General features: G+C 45.9%; 1 protein-coding gene across 3 annotated transcripts in view; it reads left to right on the top strand.

The window, feature by feature from the left end:
* LOC121586502 (semaphorin-6D) overlaps positions 1-4,860 on the top strand; it is a 133,081-nt gene extending 128,221 nt beyond the window's left edge. For all 3 annotated transcript variants that reach the window (XM_041903233.1, XM_041903234.1, XM_041903232.1), the window contains exon 20: positions 2,302-4,860. In XM_041903233.1, the coding sequence (XP_041759167.1) occupies positions 2,302-3,641 (1,340 nt within the window). In that variant the 3' untranslated portion in view covers positions 3,642-4,860. The remainder of the gene's footprint in view (positions 1-2,301) is intronic.
* The last annotated feature ends 12,886 nt before the right edge of the window (positions 4,861-17,746 follow it).

The raw sequence follows: 17,746 nt of genomic DNA, 5'->3' as shown, positions 1-17,746 counted from the left end.
ACTTACACTTTGCCATATCGTGTCAAAATGCAGCCAAGGTGAATGCTTCATAAAAATCTCATCTGTCTTTACATACAGTAGCATTGCTGTCCTGCCAACAGAAGTAACACTGCAGTGAAGTATCAAACAGTCCATTTTGATTGGTTGAAATATTAACCAGTCTGTTCATCACATTACCATAACTGTTATGGAAAGTGATGAAAGGCTAAATAAAGTGCAGGTTACTTGGGATTGTGTATCTATCAAACTTGGCTAATGGCCAAGACATTTGGTCGCTGAATGAAACAAGAGAAAACTGTTGAGTATACACAGATTATTATTCTGTAGAGTGTCTCAGGTAAATTCAAAACACAAGTCGGTGTGTGTGTGTGCCACACTCTCTTAGGCCTAAGGTAACAGGGTATCTCATTTCGGTCAGCAGTTCATGACCTTTAAGGAAGACTATCAAGGCACAGTGGGTGCCGCAACAAAGGCAACATCAACACCCCTTGTCTCGCACTGTGCGAATGCTAATGCATCGGCCTGTGAGTGGAATCTAATGCCAGTGCTGGAGTCCCTGTACCTACTTACATATTCAGACCCTGAATATTCCTTTCTCTGTTCTTGCCCCTGAATCAGTGTCATAAAATGGCTTCATGTCTTTGATTTTGTGATAGCTTGGTTTCTAATAGAAGTCATGTGACAAGCAGTATATTGCTTTTTCTTTGTTGTCATGGTATCTGGAGCATATCCAAGCCAATCATTTTTTCGTGTCATAACTGTTTACTGGAGTTGGTAGGTACCTCACACATCCAACACTGTTTTGACAACAACTCGCTTAGCAGATCCCTACGTTTGAACCCTTGAATGCTACTCTAAAGTTAGTTGGCAGGCCGTGCCAGCATTTCGCTCAGTGCACGGGATCTCAAACCGGTGCTGAAATCCGAGGCTTATCATGCATTTGGTTCCCATTAGAGGCGAGGAATCCTCTGAGAACATCACTCTTTCTAGAAATATGTGACCTAGATAAGCGTCTTTATGAGAACCACAAGGGAAGGCCTTTGCTCGACAGGGCTTTCGAGAGAAAGACATTAGTTTCAGTTGAGTCGATTACCATATCTGTCTCTCTCTCGCCCCATCCTAATTTTAACTGTTGGAGAAAAAATAGACAATGATGAGTTGACAGTAAGTGTGTTGGTGCTCACCAGGGGGAGATGCTATTAGTGGTGGGTGGATGTGTGTGTTCTGTTTCGATATTTATTTGCATAAAGAACGTCATTTTTATGTATGCTTCTACCTCCAACTTTCAGTTATAGAAATCTGTTGATATGATGCAAGTACACGGGTCAAGTACTGTTTTATACTTCACACTTCAACAATTACTCCAAGACATCAAAATTCCATGAAACTATATACATGGTACTTTAATGAAAAGTGTGACTGACCACAACTTTTTTCAGGAAGCAACAAGCCACGCTTTCTTTAGTTACCTCAGTCCAGCATGTTCATCCACTCCTCCTAATCCCGCTGTTAGACCTTCATTACATTTTAATGGAGCTCCCCAGAGGACACAGTCACCATTATCTCTGCTGGGCTAAACCCAACCCCAGCTGCTGCTCTGCTGGATAGTCCATGGCACCGTTCTCATTTAGCCTTCCCATAACCGAGCCGCAATCCGTGGCTGCAGCGTGCCTGTTCGAGCCCCGATAAGCTTCTGGATATCGGAGTGTTGATCTTGGCCAGTGCGAGAAGCCAGGTGCACCTGCAGTGAAGTATGAACTCAAATCAACTCTGCAGAGGGAGAGAAAAACATGGCTTTCCTCCCATGGTCCTCTAAGCTGTGTGTGCTCTGTGTTTAGAGTCTGGGTTGATTTGGGTTTGTTATAATGAATGAGTAGACTGTCTGGAGGCTTCTCTGTTGTGGCCTCCTGAGACAGTGGCAGCAGAGTGCTTGGCAGGATAGCTCTCTGTGTTTGACAGAGGGAAGAAAGAAAGACTGGATTCAATCCGTATTGCAGAAGTATAGCGTAAGATGCTCGTTATAGCTCGATTGAACTTTAAAGGCAATGTTCCCGTGTTCATAGAGACTGTATTCACGGTAACGCTATGTCGTCGCAATCAGAAATGACCTTTACATTTTTAACGCAGATCTTCCGCGATACGGATTGAATCCAGCCCTTGATTTAGGATGAGTCATGCTGTTACAGCAACAACAGGGGGCGGTGAAAGCCTTTTGATGTCATGACAAGATCTAACAAGGAAGGTTTTATTTTAATTAATGACGTCATTTTCTTTCTTTTATTCTTTCTTTTTCTCCTTTAGGTGTCCGAAGGCTCCCTGACATGGAGAAGTCCAGCCCCAGCGTCCACTATACCCTCCTGATCGCCTGCGTCCTGGTGGCCTTCTTCCTCGGCGCCATCCTCTCCGGCTTCCTGGTGTCATGCTACTGCAGTCACAACGCCCGCCACGCCCGCCGGCTTGGCAAGGACCCTGAGGCGTCCATCCACCCCGCCCTCTCGTTGCGCAGCCTGGCCAAGCTAAACGGCCTGCTGGACAGCCAGCCCAAAGAGGAGAAGCTGGACGTGTCCACACCCAAGATGTACAGCTCCTTCATTCCCAGTGGGAAGGAGCACACTCCGGGCAGGCACGGGTTGTCCCTGGGAGACCCGGACCTTAACCTCTCCCAAGGGGAGAATCTCTCGGGCCTGCCCACCCCGGACTCCACCCCGGAGCTGCCCATCAAGAACATGAAGGCCTTCCGGAACCAGTGGGAGAGGAACCAAAACTGCAACAACGCCAAGGAGTCCAAGGCACCCCCCGGCACTGGCTTCAGCCTGGGTTCGTCAAGGTCCGTCACCCAGCAGGTGTTCCCCTTCTCTCACAGCCTGACCAACGGCCAAGCCCTGGGGCACCTGCCCGAGGAGAGGAAGATCCCCAACGACGAGCGTGCGCAGGGGGCATCGGCCTCCCACTCCTCCTCCTGCTGCCCGCAGACGGTGGTGGACGTGGCGGCCCTGGACGAGCTCCTCAAGCACATCCACGAGGTCAGTGCCTCTGGCAGCCGCAGCATCACTGTGCTGACCTCACCGTGTGCCCCCCTACCGGGTAGCTCCAGTTCCAGCCATAACCACAGCAGCTTCAGATCACAGCCCCAGATCCCCGAGACAGAGTCAGCCACGTACTACAGCTCCTCCACCCTGCCTAGGGACAGTCTGACCCGCCGCCTGGACGTGCCCCCGGACACCGCCGCCGCCGCCTCCTCCTCGGCCGGCGCCACCCCGCTGCAACAGCAGTCCATCCCCGAGCGGAGCGCAGTGACTCGCCACCACTCCCAGAGGCACTTAATGATCAAGATGGGCAACGGAGGGGCCGTCCCACGCCAACACAGCTTCAGACAGGGCGTGGGTGGGCCGCCACCCCACCAGCTGCTCACCCGGATGAACTCGGGAGGTGGTGGCGGGGGAGTGGTCGGCTGTGAGGCCCACCAGCCGCTCATCCCCAGTGCCTGCCTGACACGGCAGCACAGCTACAGCGAACCGCCCCACCTCCACCGCGCCGCCATCGTACGCCGCACGGCCTCCCTCAAGCCCCAGGTGCCCCCCAAACCCCTCTTCCTGCCCGCCACTTCACCCGTAAACGAGCAAGGAAAGTACAACTACTGAGCGCTAAGAAGTCGAACCGAGAGGCTCCGAAAAGACAGACGATGTAACCGCGCTCCTCTCAGAGTTAGGAAAACTACCGGGACTGGCACACCTTTTGGCGAGATGTCCGACAATAGCCTCGACACCTGATGAATGTCTATGTACCATATTGGTATTATTCCAGTGCTATTTGATCACAGAACTGTGATGGATTCACAGGATATAGAAATGTGGTGGTATTATATTGAGTTGTGGAGAGGGGGGGGGGGATCTGTACCCTTCGGTGAGGCCAAAGAATAAAGTAACAGGAGCCCAGAACTCAATGTAAAGGACAAGATCACAAGTCGGCCACCGAAGCTTTGGACAATGCCTGCTTTAGCTTGGACCCAAGCCCTCAACCTAAGAAAGCACCTCATGACACGAACAAACATCCTGCCTGTAATATATGTATACTGTATGTGTGTGTGTATACAGGTATATGCACTGCACATGTGAAGATACACACAGGGCATAACCATGAAGCAGCTTCATGAACTGTGGTGAGACTCAACTCATAGCCATTTCTTAACCCTCTTATGACAGAGAGGCCATGGAGGCCCCACTCAGTACACATTCGGTATACATCCCTCGACGCAAGGGATTTAGCAATAACTTACCGTTGTGCAGCTAAGTATCAACTGGACCCCTTGAGGTAAGGGTAGGTACTGTACTTCATGCAGCATACCATATGAAATGACTACTTTGATAATGATTAATTCTGTATTAATGGAATGATGCTGCAGAACGAGACATGGCGTCAATATAGACCTATACATCACAGAGTTACTATTTTGTTTGTCACTGGTGGAAGGGGGCTCCGCTGCACCGTGACAGGAGGCCGCTTCGGGGCTTGATGAGTTAGGAGCATCCTTGACCTGGTAGTCTATGATAACGCCAGAGGAATTTAACAAGCCCCCAATATGACTGTCATTGAAGAATAGTATAGGGGTGCAGTGCAGTGCAACCTCAAAAATATTTTGTTTCATCCTTAACACTTGGTGAGAATTGGTTCCACATTGAGGTGCAATCATTCAGGCTATTCAAGTGTCTTAAAGCAGGGCCCCGAGAAATCACTCACGGGCACATAGTGCCCTCTTATGGACAAGCCCTTAATAACTGTAATAAAGTCAGTAATTATGTTTACCATATTGCTATTAACATTGTGGTTATTGGTGTAAATAAAGGCAACTGTGAAATAATACTAGCCGAACTTTGATTTGGATGTGTTAATGTGTGCCTTATTTAATAGCGTGGTGTTTAAAAAGGGCAAAAATAATTTTTATCTGCATTATTCTCGGCCTGTTGTCATTACAAATTAATAGTCTTGCCTCCTGCACGGACTCATAGAGGTTCTGTTTCGACTGGCAGTTGAAGTCTACATTGTAGCGTGACTGATGTAAAAAAAAAAAAAAAAATGGCATTCCTTGTCAATCTTTGTTTCATACTCTTCAAGCTTCTTTATATTTTTTTGACAAGGGGGGCTTGATGGAAAAGATTTGAGTAGATCTGAAAGTATATCTGCAATGTTAGGTCTGTGCATCTGTGTCATGTGTTTTTGAAAGTTCTCAAATATGTTTGAAATAGCATGGACATAGGGTGAGGCATAACTCTGCTTTAAAAATACATTGTCTGTGCGTTACAGATTCCGCAATAGAAATGTAAAGGTAATTTCCAATTGAGGCGACATACACAGCGTGAATGCAGTCTCCGCTAAAGCAGGGACATTGCCTTTAAGTTCCGATCACGCTGTAAAGCTGAATTTCCATGATGTGGATAGAATAGAGCCCCAAGTGTGGGGTGAAAGAGGCAAGCTGAGGGGGTTGCAAATGAAAATGCTGCAAGAAGCACTGAAAGGCTGGATGGTTGATGATGGCCTGGTCCAACAAATATGCTATTCAACTGAAGCTCAGCATTATAGGACATAAAATAGGTGTGTCTGGAGATGCATGAAGTAATGCCTACAGTGAGGTCACAGTGCCCATATGGGTAGTTATTTCTTTGCTATTACTGTCAAAAAATAAACTCCCCCCCCCAAAACTATTTTGGTATTTGTTTAATGTTGGAACTATATCAACAATGGACTAATGAAACAAATACTAAAATATAGTTTTGGGGTGGAATTTTCCTTTTAAATACAGTAATAGCACCTGGTGTGTGCGCGTGCAAGGAACCAAGACTTTAACAAGTGAGTTGATTGAGTGTGTGTACAGCACTGGCACCTTCTCTGCCTCAAGTTAAGCAGAAATACAGTATGAATATCAAATAATTCAATGCTAATGTCAATTGCAAGACACACAGGCATGTCATGACAACAGTAAAACCACGTTATCGATATCCCCTCTCCTCTGGCCACTTTGACAGAAAAAAAGTTGAGTTGGATGCTAGAAGAGAATGTAAGCTGGTTACATTGGAGTACTTTATGCCAATATTGAGTTTACAGTGGGGGAAAAAAAGTATTTAGTCAGCCACCAATTGTGCAAGTTCTCCCACTTAAAAAGATGAGAGGCCTGTAATTTTCATCATAGGTACACGTCAACTATGACAGACAAAATTAGGAAAAGAAATCCAGAAAATCACATTGTAGGATTTTTTATGAATTTATTTGCAAATTATGGTGGAAAATAAGTATTTGGTCAATAACAAAAGTTTCTCAATACTTTGTTATATACCCTTTGTTGGCAATGACACAGGTCAAACGTTTTCTGTAAGTCTTCACAAGGTTTTCACACACTGTTGCTGGTATTTTGGCCCATTCCTCCATGCAGATCTCCTCTAGAGCAGTGATGTTTTGGGGCTGTCGCTGGGCAACACAGACTTTCAACTCCCTCCAAATATTTTCTATGGGGTTGAGATCTGGAGACTGGCTAGGCCACTCCAGGACCTTGAAATGCTTCTTACGAAGCCACTCCTTCGTTGCCCGGGCGGTGTGTTTGGGATCATTGTCATGCTGAAAGACCCAGCCACGTTTCATCTTCAATGCCCTTGCTGGTGGAAGGAGGTTTTCACTCAAAATCTCACGATACATGGCCCCATTCATTCTTTCCTTTACACGGATCAGTCGTCCTGGTCCCTTTGCAGAAAAACAGCCCCAAAGCATGATGTTTCCACCCCCATGCTTCACAGTAGGTATGGTGTTCTTTGGATGCAACTCAGCATTCTTTGTCCTCCAAAACGACGAGTTGAGTTTTTACCAAAAAGTTCTATTTTGGTTTCATCTGACCATATGACATTCTCCCAATCCTCTTCTGGATCATCCAAATGCACTCTAGCAAACTTCAGATGGGCCTGGACATGTACTGGCTTAAGCAGGGGGACACGTCTGGCACTGCAGGATTTTAGTCCCTGGCGGCGTAGTGTGTTACTGATGGTAGGCTTTGTTACTTTGGTCCCAGCTCTCTGCAGGTCATTCACTAGGTCCCCCCGTGTGGTTCTGGGATTTTTGCTCACCGTTCTTGTCATCATTTTGACCCCACGGGGTGAGATCTTGCGTGGAGCCCCAGATCGAGGGAGATTATCAGTGGTCTTGTATGTCTTCCATTTCCTAATAATTGCTCCCACAGTTGATTTCTTCAAACCAAGCTGCTTACCTATTGCAGATTCAGTCTTCCCAGCCTGGTGCAGGTCTACCATTTTGTTTCTGGTGTCCTTTGACAGCTCTTTGGTCTTGGCCATAGTGGAGTTTGGAGTGTGACTGTTTGAGGTTGTGGACAGGTGTCTTAATTTTTTCACATTTTTACATTTTACGTCATTTAGCAGACGCTCTTATCCAGAGCGACTTACAGTTAGTGCATACATTATTCTTTTTTAATTTTCATACCCCATGGGAATCGAACCCACAACCCTGGCGTTGCAAACGCCATGCTCTACCAACTGAGCTACCTCCCTGCCGGCCATTCCCTCCCCTACCCTGGACGACGCTGGGCCAATTGTGCGCCGCCCCATTGGTCTCCCGGTTGCGGCCGGCTACAGCAGAGCCTGGATATTATACTGATAACAAGTTCAAACAGGTGCCATTAATACAGGTAACGAGTGGATGACAGAGGAGCCTCTTAAAGAAGAAGTTACAGGTCTGTGAGAGCCAGAAATCTTGCTTGTTTGTAGGTGACCAAATACTTATTTTCCACCATAATTTGCAAATAAATTCATTAAAAATCCTACAATGTGATTTTCATGATTTTTTTCTTCTCAATTTGTCTGTCATAGTTGACGTGTACCTATGATGAAAATTACAGGCCTCTCTCATCTTTTTAAGTGGGAGAACTTGCACAATTGGTGGCTGACTAAATACTTTTTTTCCCCACTGTATATGCAATGTATGCGTTTTCAATTGCTATAAAAATCGCGTCAGAAGAATGCTCTGACATGCATCTAAAATGTATTTCATTTGACATCTTATGTATCATACCACTCACTCGACCAATGAGGTTTGCTTTTTTGTAAATATAGCAAACGAGCAGTCACCTGCATCTCCGTGGTGATTTCATTTCTGTTCACAAGTGGACTATGCCCCAGATGGTCCTGAGTTCTATTAAACACAGCTGTATGTCCCCTACAATTTAAAGATATCTAATAAAATGCTCTTCAAATGCATGTTGTACGTGTGTCAAATAGTTCATACAACTGAGCAGCACCTGTCTTATATGAAACAAGTCAATAGGGGCCTAATTCTGACCAGGTTTAAGTGCGTGTAAATGGAAAGTAATTCCCTTTTTTCTATGCATATTCTGACCTTGAACTTAAGAATGAGAATAGCGTGCTATTCACCTGTTATTTGTTCAGGTGGAGATCGACTAAATGAAGGTGTGGCGGAGGTGTGTCCGTATTCGGACATTGAATTAATTCCAGCACCTTTACGAGCAAGGAACCCATGAATGTGGTCTAGCAAACCTACCGGTACTGTCACACCCTGGCTCGGGGGACTCTATATGTTGAGCCAGGGTGTGTAGATTCCATGTGTTTATGTTCGGTGTGGGAGTTCTAGTTGTTGCTTTTCTATGTTGGCCAGAGTGGCTCCCAATCAGAGGTAACGAGTGTCAGCTGTTGCTGGTTGTCTCTGATTGGGAGCCATATTTAAACAGTCTGTTTCCCTTAGTGTTTGTGGGATCTTGTTCCGTTTGGGTTGTGTTTACCGTAGGACGTCACGTTTTCGTTTTGTTGTTTTGTTCGTGCATTCATTATAATAATAAATATGTTCGTTCATCACGCTGCGCCTTGGTCTACTCTCGTCCGACCTACGACGATCGTGACAGAAGATCCCACCATACCAGGACCAAGCAGCGTGTCCAGGAGCAGGCAGCCTGGACGTGGGAGCAGATCTTGGACCGGCAGGGGTCCTGGACCTGGGAGGAAATCCAGGCCGGGATGGATCGCCGTCCATGGAGGGAGACGGTAGAGGCGCGACGTAGAGAGGAGCAACGGCGTAAACAGAGTCGTCGTCGGTCGGACGAGAGGCAACCCAAAAAAAAATTTAGGGGGGGGGCACACGGCATGGGCGACTGGGCAGCAGGAGGCTGCCACAGGGCGATTTGGGAGATTTGGAGAGGAGGCCACCGGGTTTGGGGGGCCAGAAGGCAGGTTGGCGGAGCCTGGATGGAGAGCAGAGCCAACTCCCCGTACTCAGGCATGGCAGCATGGGACTGGGCAGGTTCCGCGGTATGCGGAGCTGCGTACTGTACCACGAGTGGTCCGGCATAGTCCGGTACGTCCTGTGCGAGCACCCCGCACGTGTCGTGCGAAGGTGGGCATGCAGCCAGGACGGAGTGTGCCGGCTCAGCGCTCGTGGTCTCCAGTGCCTCTCCTCAGTCCCGGATATCCTGCGCCAGTGTCACGTGCTGTTATGCCAGTACGGGTACACAGCCCTGTACGTCCTGTGCGGATGCCTCACACAGAGTGTGTGAAGGTAGGCATTCAGCCAGGACGGGTTGTGGCCGCTCTTCACTCCAGGTCTCCTATCCGTCTCCACAGCCCGGCCCGGCCTGTTCCTGCCCCTCGCACCAAGCCTACGGTGCGCGTCGCCAGCCCGGCCCGGCCTGTTCCTGCTCCTCGCACCAAGCCTACGGTGCGCGTCGCCAGCCCGGCCCGGCCTGTTCCTGCCACTCGCACCAAGCCTACGGTGCGCGTCGCCAGCCCGGCTCGGCTTGTTCCTGCCACTCGCACCAAGCCTACGGTGCGCGTCGCCGGCCCGGCCCGGCCTGTTCCTGCCACTCGCACCAAGCCTACGGTGCGCGTCGCCAGCCCGGCCCGGCCTGTTCCTGCCACTCGCACCAATCCTACGGTGCGCGTCGCCAGCCCGGCCCGGCCTGTTCCTGCCACTCGCACCAAGCCAGGGGTGCGCGTCGCCAGCCCGGCCCTGCCTGTTCCTGCCACTCGCACCAAGCCAGGGGTGCGAGTCGTCAGCCTGGTAAGGCCCGTTCCTGCTCCACGCACCAAGCCAGGGGTGCGTATCGTCAGCCCGGTCCGGCCCGTTGCTGCTCCACGCACCAAACCAGGGGTGCGCATCGTCAGCCCGGTCCGGCCCGTTGCTGCTCCACGCACCAAGCCAGTGGTGCGCATCGTCAGCCCGGTCCGGCCCGTTCCTGCTCCACGCACCAAGCCAGGGGTGCGCGTCGTCAGTCCGGCACAACCCGTGCCTGGGTCACCGGTGCCTGATCAGGTACCGGTCAGCTGCTCCACAACGGAGCTTAAGCAATCCGCTCCTTCGATGTCCAGTCCAGCTCCAGCCAGCGGGCCAGACCGGACCAGGGCGCTACGGGGGATTATTGAAGGGTGGTGGTCAAGCCCGAGCCGGAACCGCCTCCGAGGAGGAATGCCCACCCAGCCCTCCCCTGTTTGGGTTTTGTTGAGGCGCGGTCGCAGTCCGCGCCTTTGGGGGGGGGGGTACTGTCACACCCTGGAAAAAGCATCTACTTTATTTTTTCTGACAGAAATAACACCATTCTCCATGCACTGTAATTTACAACTTCATAAGAGCTATTGATAAGAGCTAGGTAAATTAGTAATCCTTGGATAAGGGAATTATTAATATAAATGACTTGTTTAAAAAAAAAAATACTTCACACTGGAAACATGTGAAACCAGTCATATGGCAGCAAACTCAAGTATAACATCACCTTTCCCACAGTAAGGTTTATGAAATGCTGTGCCATTATGCAGAATTTAAAATGTATGGCCTTTTAAGGTGCAGGGATGTGCACTCTCGAATGTCTTAATTATAGACTACTCACTCAGTTTCCTATCATGTTAAATATTAGCCACTATCAGTATCGATCATCAGTAGGCCTATTATGTGCTTAACAAGTCGCATGGATTCACTCTGTGTGCAATAAGTGTTTTAACATGCTTATTGAATGACAAGCTCATCTCTGTACCCCACACATACCATTATCTGTAAGGTCCCTCAGTCAAGCAGTGAATTTCAAACACAGATTCAACCACAAAGACCAGGGAGGTTTTCCAATGCCTCACAAAGAAGGGCACCTATTGGTAGATGGGTAAAAAAAAAAAAGAAAGCTGACATTGAATAACCCTTTGAGCATGGTTGTTATTAATTAAACTTTGGATGGAGTATCAATACACACAGTCACCACAAAGATACAGGCGTCCTTCCTAACACAGTTACCGGAGGAGAAGAAAACCATTCAGGGATTTCACCATGAGGCCAATGGTGACTTTAAAACAGTTACAGAGGCTGGATCAACAACATTGTAGTTACTCCACAATACTAACCTAATTGAGAGTGAAACGAAGGAAGCCTGTACAGAACAGAAATATTCCAAAACATGCATCCTGTTTGCAACAAGGCACCTAAGTAATACTGCAAGAAATGTGGCAAAGCAATTAACTTTTTGTCCTGAATACAAAGTGTTATGTTTGTGGCAAATCCAATAGAACACATTATTGAGAACCACTCTCCATATTTTCAAGCATAGTGGTGGCTGCGTCATGTTATGGTTATGCTTGTAATCATTAAGGACTGGGGAGTTTTTTAAGATAAAAAAGAAACAGAATGGAGCTAAACACAGGGAAAATCCTAGAGGAAAACCTGGTTCAGTCTGCTTTCCACCACACTGGGAGATGAATTCACCTTTCAGCAGGACAAAACATTTCACAAGGCCAAATATACAATGGCCGAGTTAGTTTTGACTTAAATTTACTTGAAAATCTATGGCAAGACCTGAAAATGGTTGTCTAGCAATGATCAACAACCAATGTGACAGAGCTTGAAGAATTTTTAAAATAATAATGTGCAAATATTGTACAATCCAGGTGTGCAAAACTCTTAGAGACGTACCCAGAAAGACTCACAGCTGTAATCGCTGCCAAAGGTGATTCTAACATGTATTGTCTCAGGGGTGTGAATACTTACCGTACCAGTCAAGAGTTTGGGGACACATACTAATTCCAGGGTTTTTCTTTATTTTTACTATTTTCTACATTGTAGACTAATAGTGAAGATATCAAAACTATGAAATAACACATATGGAATCATGTAGTAACCAAAAAAGTGGTAAACAAATCAAAATATATTTTATATTTGAGATTCTTCAAATAGCCACCCTTTGCCTTGATGACAGCTTTGCACACTCTTGGTATTCTCTCAACCAGCTTCACCTAGAATGCTTTTCCAACAGTCTTGAAGGAGTTCCCACATATGCTGTGCACTTGTTGGCTGCTTTTCCTTCACTCTGCGGTCCAACTAATCCCAAATCATCTCAATTGGGTTGAGGTCGGGTGATTGTGGAGGCCAGGTCATCTGATGCATGACTCCATCACTCTCCTTCTTGGTCAAATAGCCCTTACACAGCCTGGAGGTGTGTTTTGGGTCATTGTCCTTTTGAAAACCAAATGGTAGTCCCACTAAGCGCAAACCAGATGGGGTGGCGTATCGCTGCAGAATGCTGTGGTAGCCATGCTGGTTAAGTGTGCCTTGAATTCTAAATAAATCACAGACAGTGTCACCAGGAAAGCACCCCCACACCATCACAGTTGGAACCAAAAATCTCAAATTTGGATTCATCAGACCAAAGGACAGATTTCCACCGGTCTAATGTCCATTGCTCATGTTTCTTGGCCCAATCAAGTCTCTTCTTCTTATTGGTGTCCTTTAGTAGTGATTTCTTTGCAGCAATTTGACCATGAAGGCCTGATTCACGCAGTCTCCTCTGAACAGTTGATGTTGAGATGTGTCTGTTACTTGAACTCTGTGAAGCATTTATTTGGGCTGCAATCTGTGGTGCAGTTAACTCTAATGAATTTATCCTCTGCAGCAGAGGTAACTCTGAGTCTTCCTTTTCTGTGGTGGTCCTCATGAGAGCCAGTTTCATCATAGCGCTTGATGGTTTTTGCAACTGCACTTGAAGAAACTTTCAACACTTCACTATAATTCTACAATGTAGAAAATAGTAAAAATAAAGAAAAACCCTGGAATGAGTAGGTGTGTCCAAACGTTTGACTGGTACTGTATGTAAATGAGATATTTTTGTATTTCCTTTTCAATAAATGTGCAAAAATTTCTAAAAACATGTTTTCACTTTGTCATTGTGGGGTATTTTGTGTAGAAGGGTGAGAGAAAAAAATATATTTAATACATTTTGAATTCAGGCTCATTGTTCCAAGTGGACCATGTACTCTGCATGTCCAGTCAATTGTGCTTTTTACTTGGTCTGAACATTCATTAAGATTGCTTTATATTATAAAAATCTAAATCACTCATTTACATAGTTAATTTAGATTATAACCATACCTTGCCTGTCAGATTCTGATGTTTCGAGCATGTTCATGTGAAGCTTCTAAAAAAATTAATAAATGAAATTAAAGGTAGTCTGTCCTATGAAATTTCCTGCCAAGAAATGTGGTATTCATATAATTTCAAATGCACATCTGGATCATTTATCTTTAATGTAACACAATTGGATGGAGGTAGCAGCAGTTGGAAAAAGAACAGCTTGCATAGGTCAAGAATGTGATTTTATGATATATTTGGAGAAGAATGAGCCATATTTTGGGGGGTGGATTCAAAAGAAGAAATGGTTCAGGTTGCAGCCACATGCTGATCTAAAACTCTGATCTTTGGCACTCTCATGAGGTCTATTGCGCACTGTGCAGTGCAGAAGGAGATGGTAGCTTTTGTATCGTTTATTGATGAGTAAGTGTAGAGCCGGGATTCAAGCCCATTGCGGGTTATAGGCATTGCAGCTTTTAAAAATCGCAATGCATATAGCCTGTGATAAAATTCAATCCCGGACTAAGTGTTTTTATGCAGACACTTTTGTGTAGTACATTGACCAAAGAGGAAACTTGAACACCAAGTAGTACTGGATCCATTTTCCTTTCAGACAAGCATAAGACACATTCAATAGGTTAAGGCCTCTCTGCTTGGCACTCAGCATTAAGGAGATGGATTGGGGGTGGTAAGGCCCTGTGACAGACTAGTATCCTGTCGAGGGGGTGTACTTGTAGGCCTACATCAAGCTACCTCACGCTACAGGCCCATTCTGGCTCTTTTGTTCAAGGGTTACGTCCCGCTTCCTCATATTTACAATACTCTGCTAACACAAGGTATTTTACACAACAAAATCGCTCCGATGCTTAACCAAACATGATTTTTATTAAGTACATTTTTACATCAGTACATTTGTTAAACCTACACAAAGCTTTGTTTGAACATAGCCTGCCCTGCTTGTGGTTAACAATTTATCGTCGCTGAGGTACTGTGGTGAGTGTGGTGAAAGGAGTCAGGCGCAGGAGGGTAATCACCGAATACAGAGTTTATTCCTTCGTTGACACACACATGCGCTCAAATAGCGATCAACGAAACAGGCACAGGGGAAACAAACATCCCTGGCAATACACTGTAACGGAATCCAATAATACATAGGCACAGGGGGAAAATCTACCCTGGCAACACAATGTTATGAGTAGCTCCACCGAGCTACGTACTCTCAGAAGGAACTCTTATACACAGACTAATTAGGGAATAGGAACCAGGTGTGTGTGATTGACAAGACAAGTGTGATGATGATTGGGGCGGCAGTGGTTAGTACTCCGGTGACGACGAACGCCGAAGCCTGCCCGAACAAGGAGGGGAGGCAGCCTTGGCTGAAGTCGTGACAGGTACATTTATTTGCTCCAAATAAAGTATTTGAATAGGGGGCGCTGAATATCCATACTCTGTGGTACTCTTTCCATACTCCGTAGTAAATGTGCGCTTCTGGTCAGTTTGTCGTCAAGACAGTTTTACGTATCACATTCAAAATACTTTTGTCCACCTCCAGAAAAACAACAATCTGTTATGAAAATAAGACTAGAAGTTGCTCTTTCAAAATATATTTGTGGCAGATATAAAATCTCAACCTCATTTCCTCTACTGCTGTCCTCCGCTCAATTCAAAAGGGGCTTCACTGGTGGCATTCATGAAAGCAGTTTGTCAGGCCTGATGCAGAGTGCTATCTGGCACTTTAAATCGACAATCCATAGTGACTTCCTGCATTGTAGGCACTTCTTTCTGACCTTTTTTTTTTATAACACCCTGCTTCTTGACAGGGATAGACGTTTCAACAGGGATAGGTACAGTGAGGGAAAAAAGTATTTGATCCCCTGCTGATTTTGTACATTTGCCCACTGACAAACAAATGATCAGTCTATAATTTTAATTAGACAGAATAACAACAAAATCCAGAAAAACGCATGTCAAAAATGTTATAAATTGATTTGCATTTTAATGAGGGAAATAAGTATTTGACCCCCTCTCAATCAGAAAGATTCCTGGCTCCCAGGTGTCTTTTATACAGGTAACGAGCTGAGATTAGGAGCACACTCTTAAAGGGAGTGCTCCTAATCTCATTTTGTCACCTGTATAAAAGACACCTGTCCACAGAAGCAATCAATCAATCAGATTCCAAACTCTCCACCATGGCCAAGACCAAAGTGCTCTCCAAGGATGTCAGGGACAAGATTGAAGACCTACACAAGGCTGGAATGGGCTACAAGTGGCGCAGTGGTCTAAGGCGCCGCATTGCAGTGCTAACTGTGCCACTAGAGATCCTGGTTCGAATCCAGGCTCTGTCGCAGCCGGCCGCGACCGGGAGACTCATGGGCGGCGCACAATTCGTCCAGGGTAGGGGAGGGAATGGCCAGCAGGGATGTAGCTCAGTTGATAGAGCATGGCGTTTGCAACGCCAGGGTTGTGGGTTCGATTCCCACGGGGGGCCAGTATAAAAAAAAATAATAATAACAGAAAACAAACAAACAAAAAAATATATATATATGCACTCACTAACTGTAAGTCGCTCTGGATAAGAGCGTCTGCTAAAATGTAAATGTAAATGTACAAGACCATCGCCAAGCAGCTTGGTGAGAAGGTGACAACAGTTGGTGCGATTATTCGCAAATGGAAGAAACACATAATAACTGTGAGTCTCCCTCGGCCTGCGGCTCCATGCAAGATCTCACCTTGTGGAGTTGCAATGATCATGAGAACGGTGAGGAATCAGCCCAGAACTACACGGTAGGATCTTGTCAATGATCTCAAGGCAGCTGGGACCATAGTCACCAAGAAAACAATTGGTAACACACTACGCCGTGAAGGTCCCCCTGCTCAAGAAAGCACATATACAGGGCCGTCTGAAGTTTGCCAATGAACATCTGAATGATTCAGAGGAGAACTGGGTGAAAGTATTGTGGTCAGATTAGACCAAAATCGAGCTCTTTGGCATCAACTCAACTTGCCGTGTTTGGAGGAGGAGGAATGCTGCCTATGACCCCAAGAACACCATCCCCACCGTCAAACATGGAGGTGGAAACATTATGCTTTGGGGATGTTTTTCTGCTAAGGGGACAGGACAACTTCACCGCATCAAAGGGATGCTGGACGGGGCCATGTACCGTCAAATCTTGGGTGAGAACTTCCTTCCCTCAGCCAGGGCATTGAAAATGGGTCGTGGATGGGTATTCCAGCATGACAATGACCCAAATACTTATTTCCCTCATTAAAATGCAAATCAATTGATAACATTTTTGACATGCGTTTTTCTGGATTATTTTGTTGTTATTCTGTCTCTCACTGTTCAATTAAACCTACCATTAAAATTATAGACTGATCATGTCTTTGACAGTGGGCAAACGTACAAAATCAGCAGGGGATCAAATACTTTTTTCCCTCACTGTATGTGTTTAGTTCTCACCCTCAATTGTGTATTTCTCGCCTTCAAATTGTTCTGGTAGCTCAGACACCCCACAAAGCTGGGTTGTAAGCTCCTCTATGAATGCTTGGTGGGTCATGGGCGCAGTCCCATCCTTGCACAGCTCCGTATGAATGGCATGGCTGTTTGTAGTCTCCATGTCCACAAAGTGGTAAAATAAGCTGTTGTACCCCCTTATTGTTTCCTGTTGACCTGAAAAGTATTGAATCAGATGATCTGACGAGTTGACACTTTCCTTGTGTATATCCTAGTCAACAACCGGCATAGGGACTGGAATAGATGTACAGCTCCAGCTGTCAGCCTTGTGTTTCACTTGCCTTTCTACAGAAGGAAGGACATAAGTCCTTCACATGCGCCAAATCCAGGTCAAAGTGTTGTTGTCCATTAGTTTACACCAATTAGGGGAGGGGTGGTAGAGTTAGCGGAAAATAAAGGAATCCTAGAGGAAAACCTGGTTCAGACACTGGGAGATTAATTCACCTTTCAGCAGGACAATAGACTAAAACACAAGGCCAAATCTACACTGGAGTTGCTTACCAAGAAGACCGGAGTGGCCGAGTTATAGTTCAGACTTAAATCTACTATGGCAAGACCTGAAAATGGTTATCTAGTAATGATCAACAACCAATTTGACAGAGCTTGAAGAATTTTGAAAATAATAAATGGGCAAATGTTGCACAATCCAGGTGTGGAAAGGTTTTAGAGACTTAATCACTGCCATATATGCTTCTACAAAGTATTGACTCAGTGGTGTGAACACTTAAGTAAATGAGATCTGTATTATTATTTTTTTATACATTTGCAAAAATACAAAAACATGCTTTCACTTTGTCATTATGGGCTATTGTGTGTAGATGGGTGAGAAGGGAAAAAAATTATTTATTCCAT

This window comes from Coregonus clupeaformis, chromosome 17 (assembly GCF_020615455.1).
Source record: "Coregonus clupeaformis isolate EN_2021a chromosome 17, ASM2061545v1, whole genome shotgun sequence".
Taxonomy (NCBI): Eukaryota; Metazoa; Chordata; class Actinopteri; order Salmoniformes; family Salmonidae; genus Coregonus; species Coregonus clupeaformis.
Note: the sequence above shows the minus strand (reverse complement) of the source record. Positions and strands in the feature narration are given on the sequence as shown.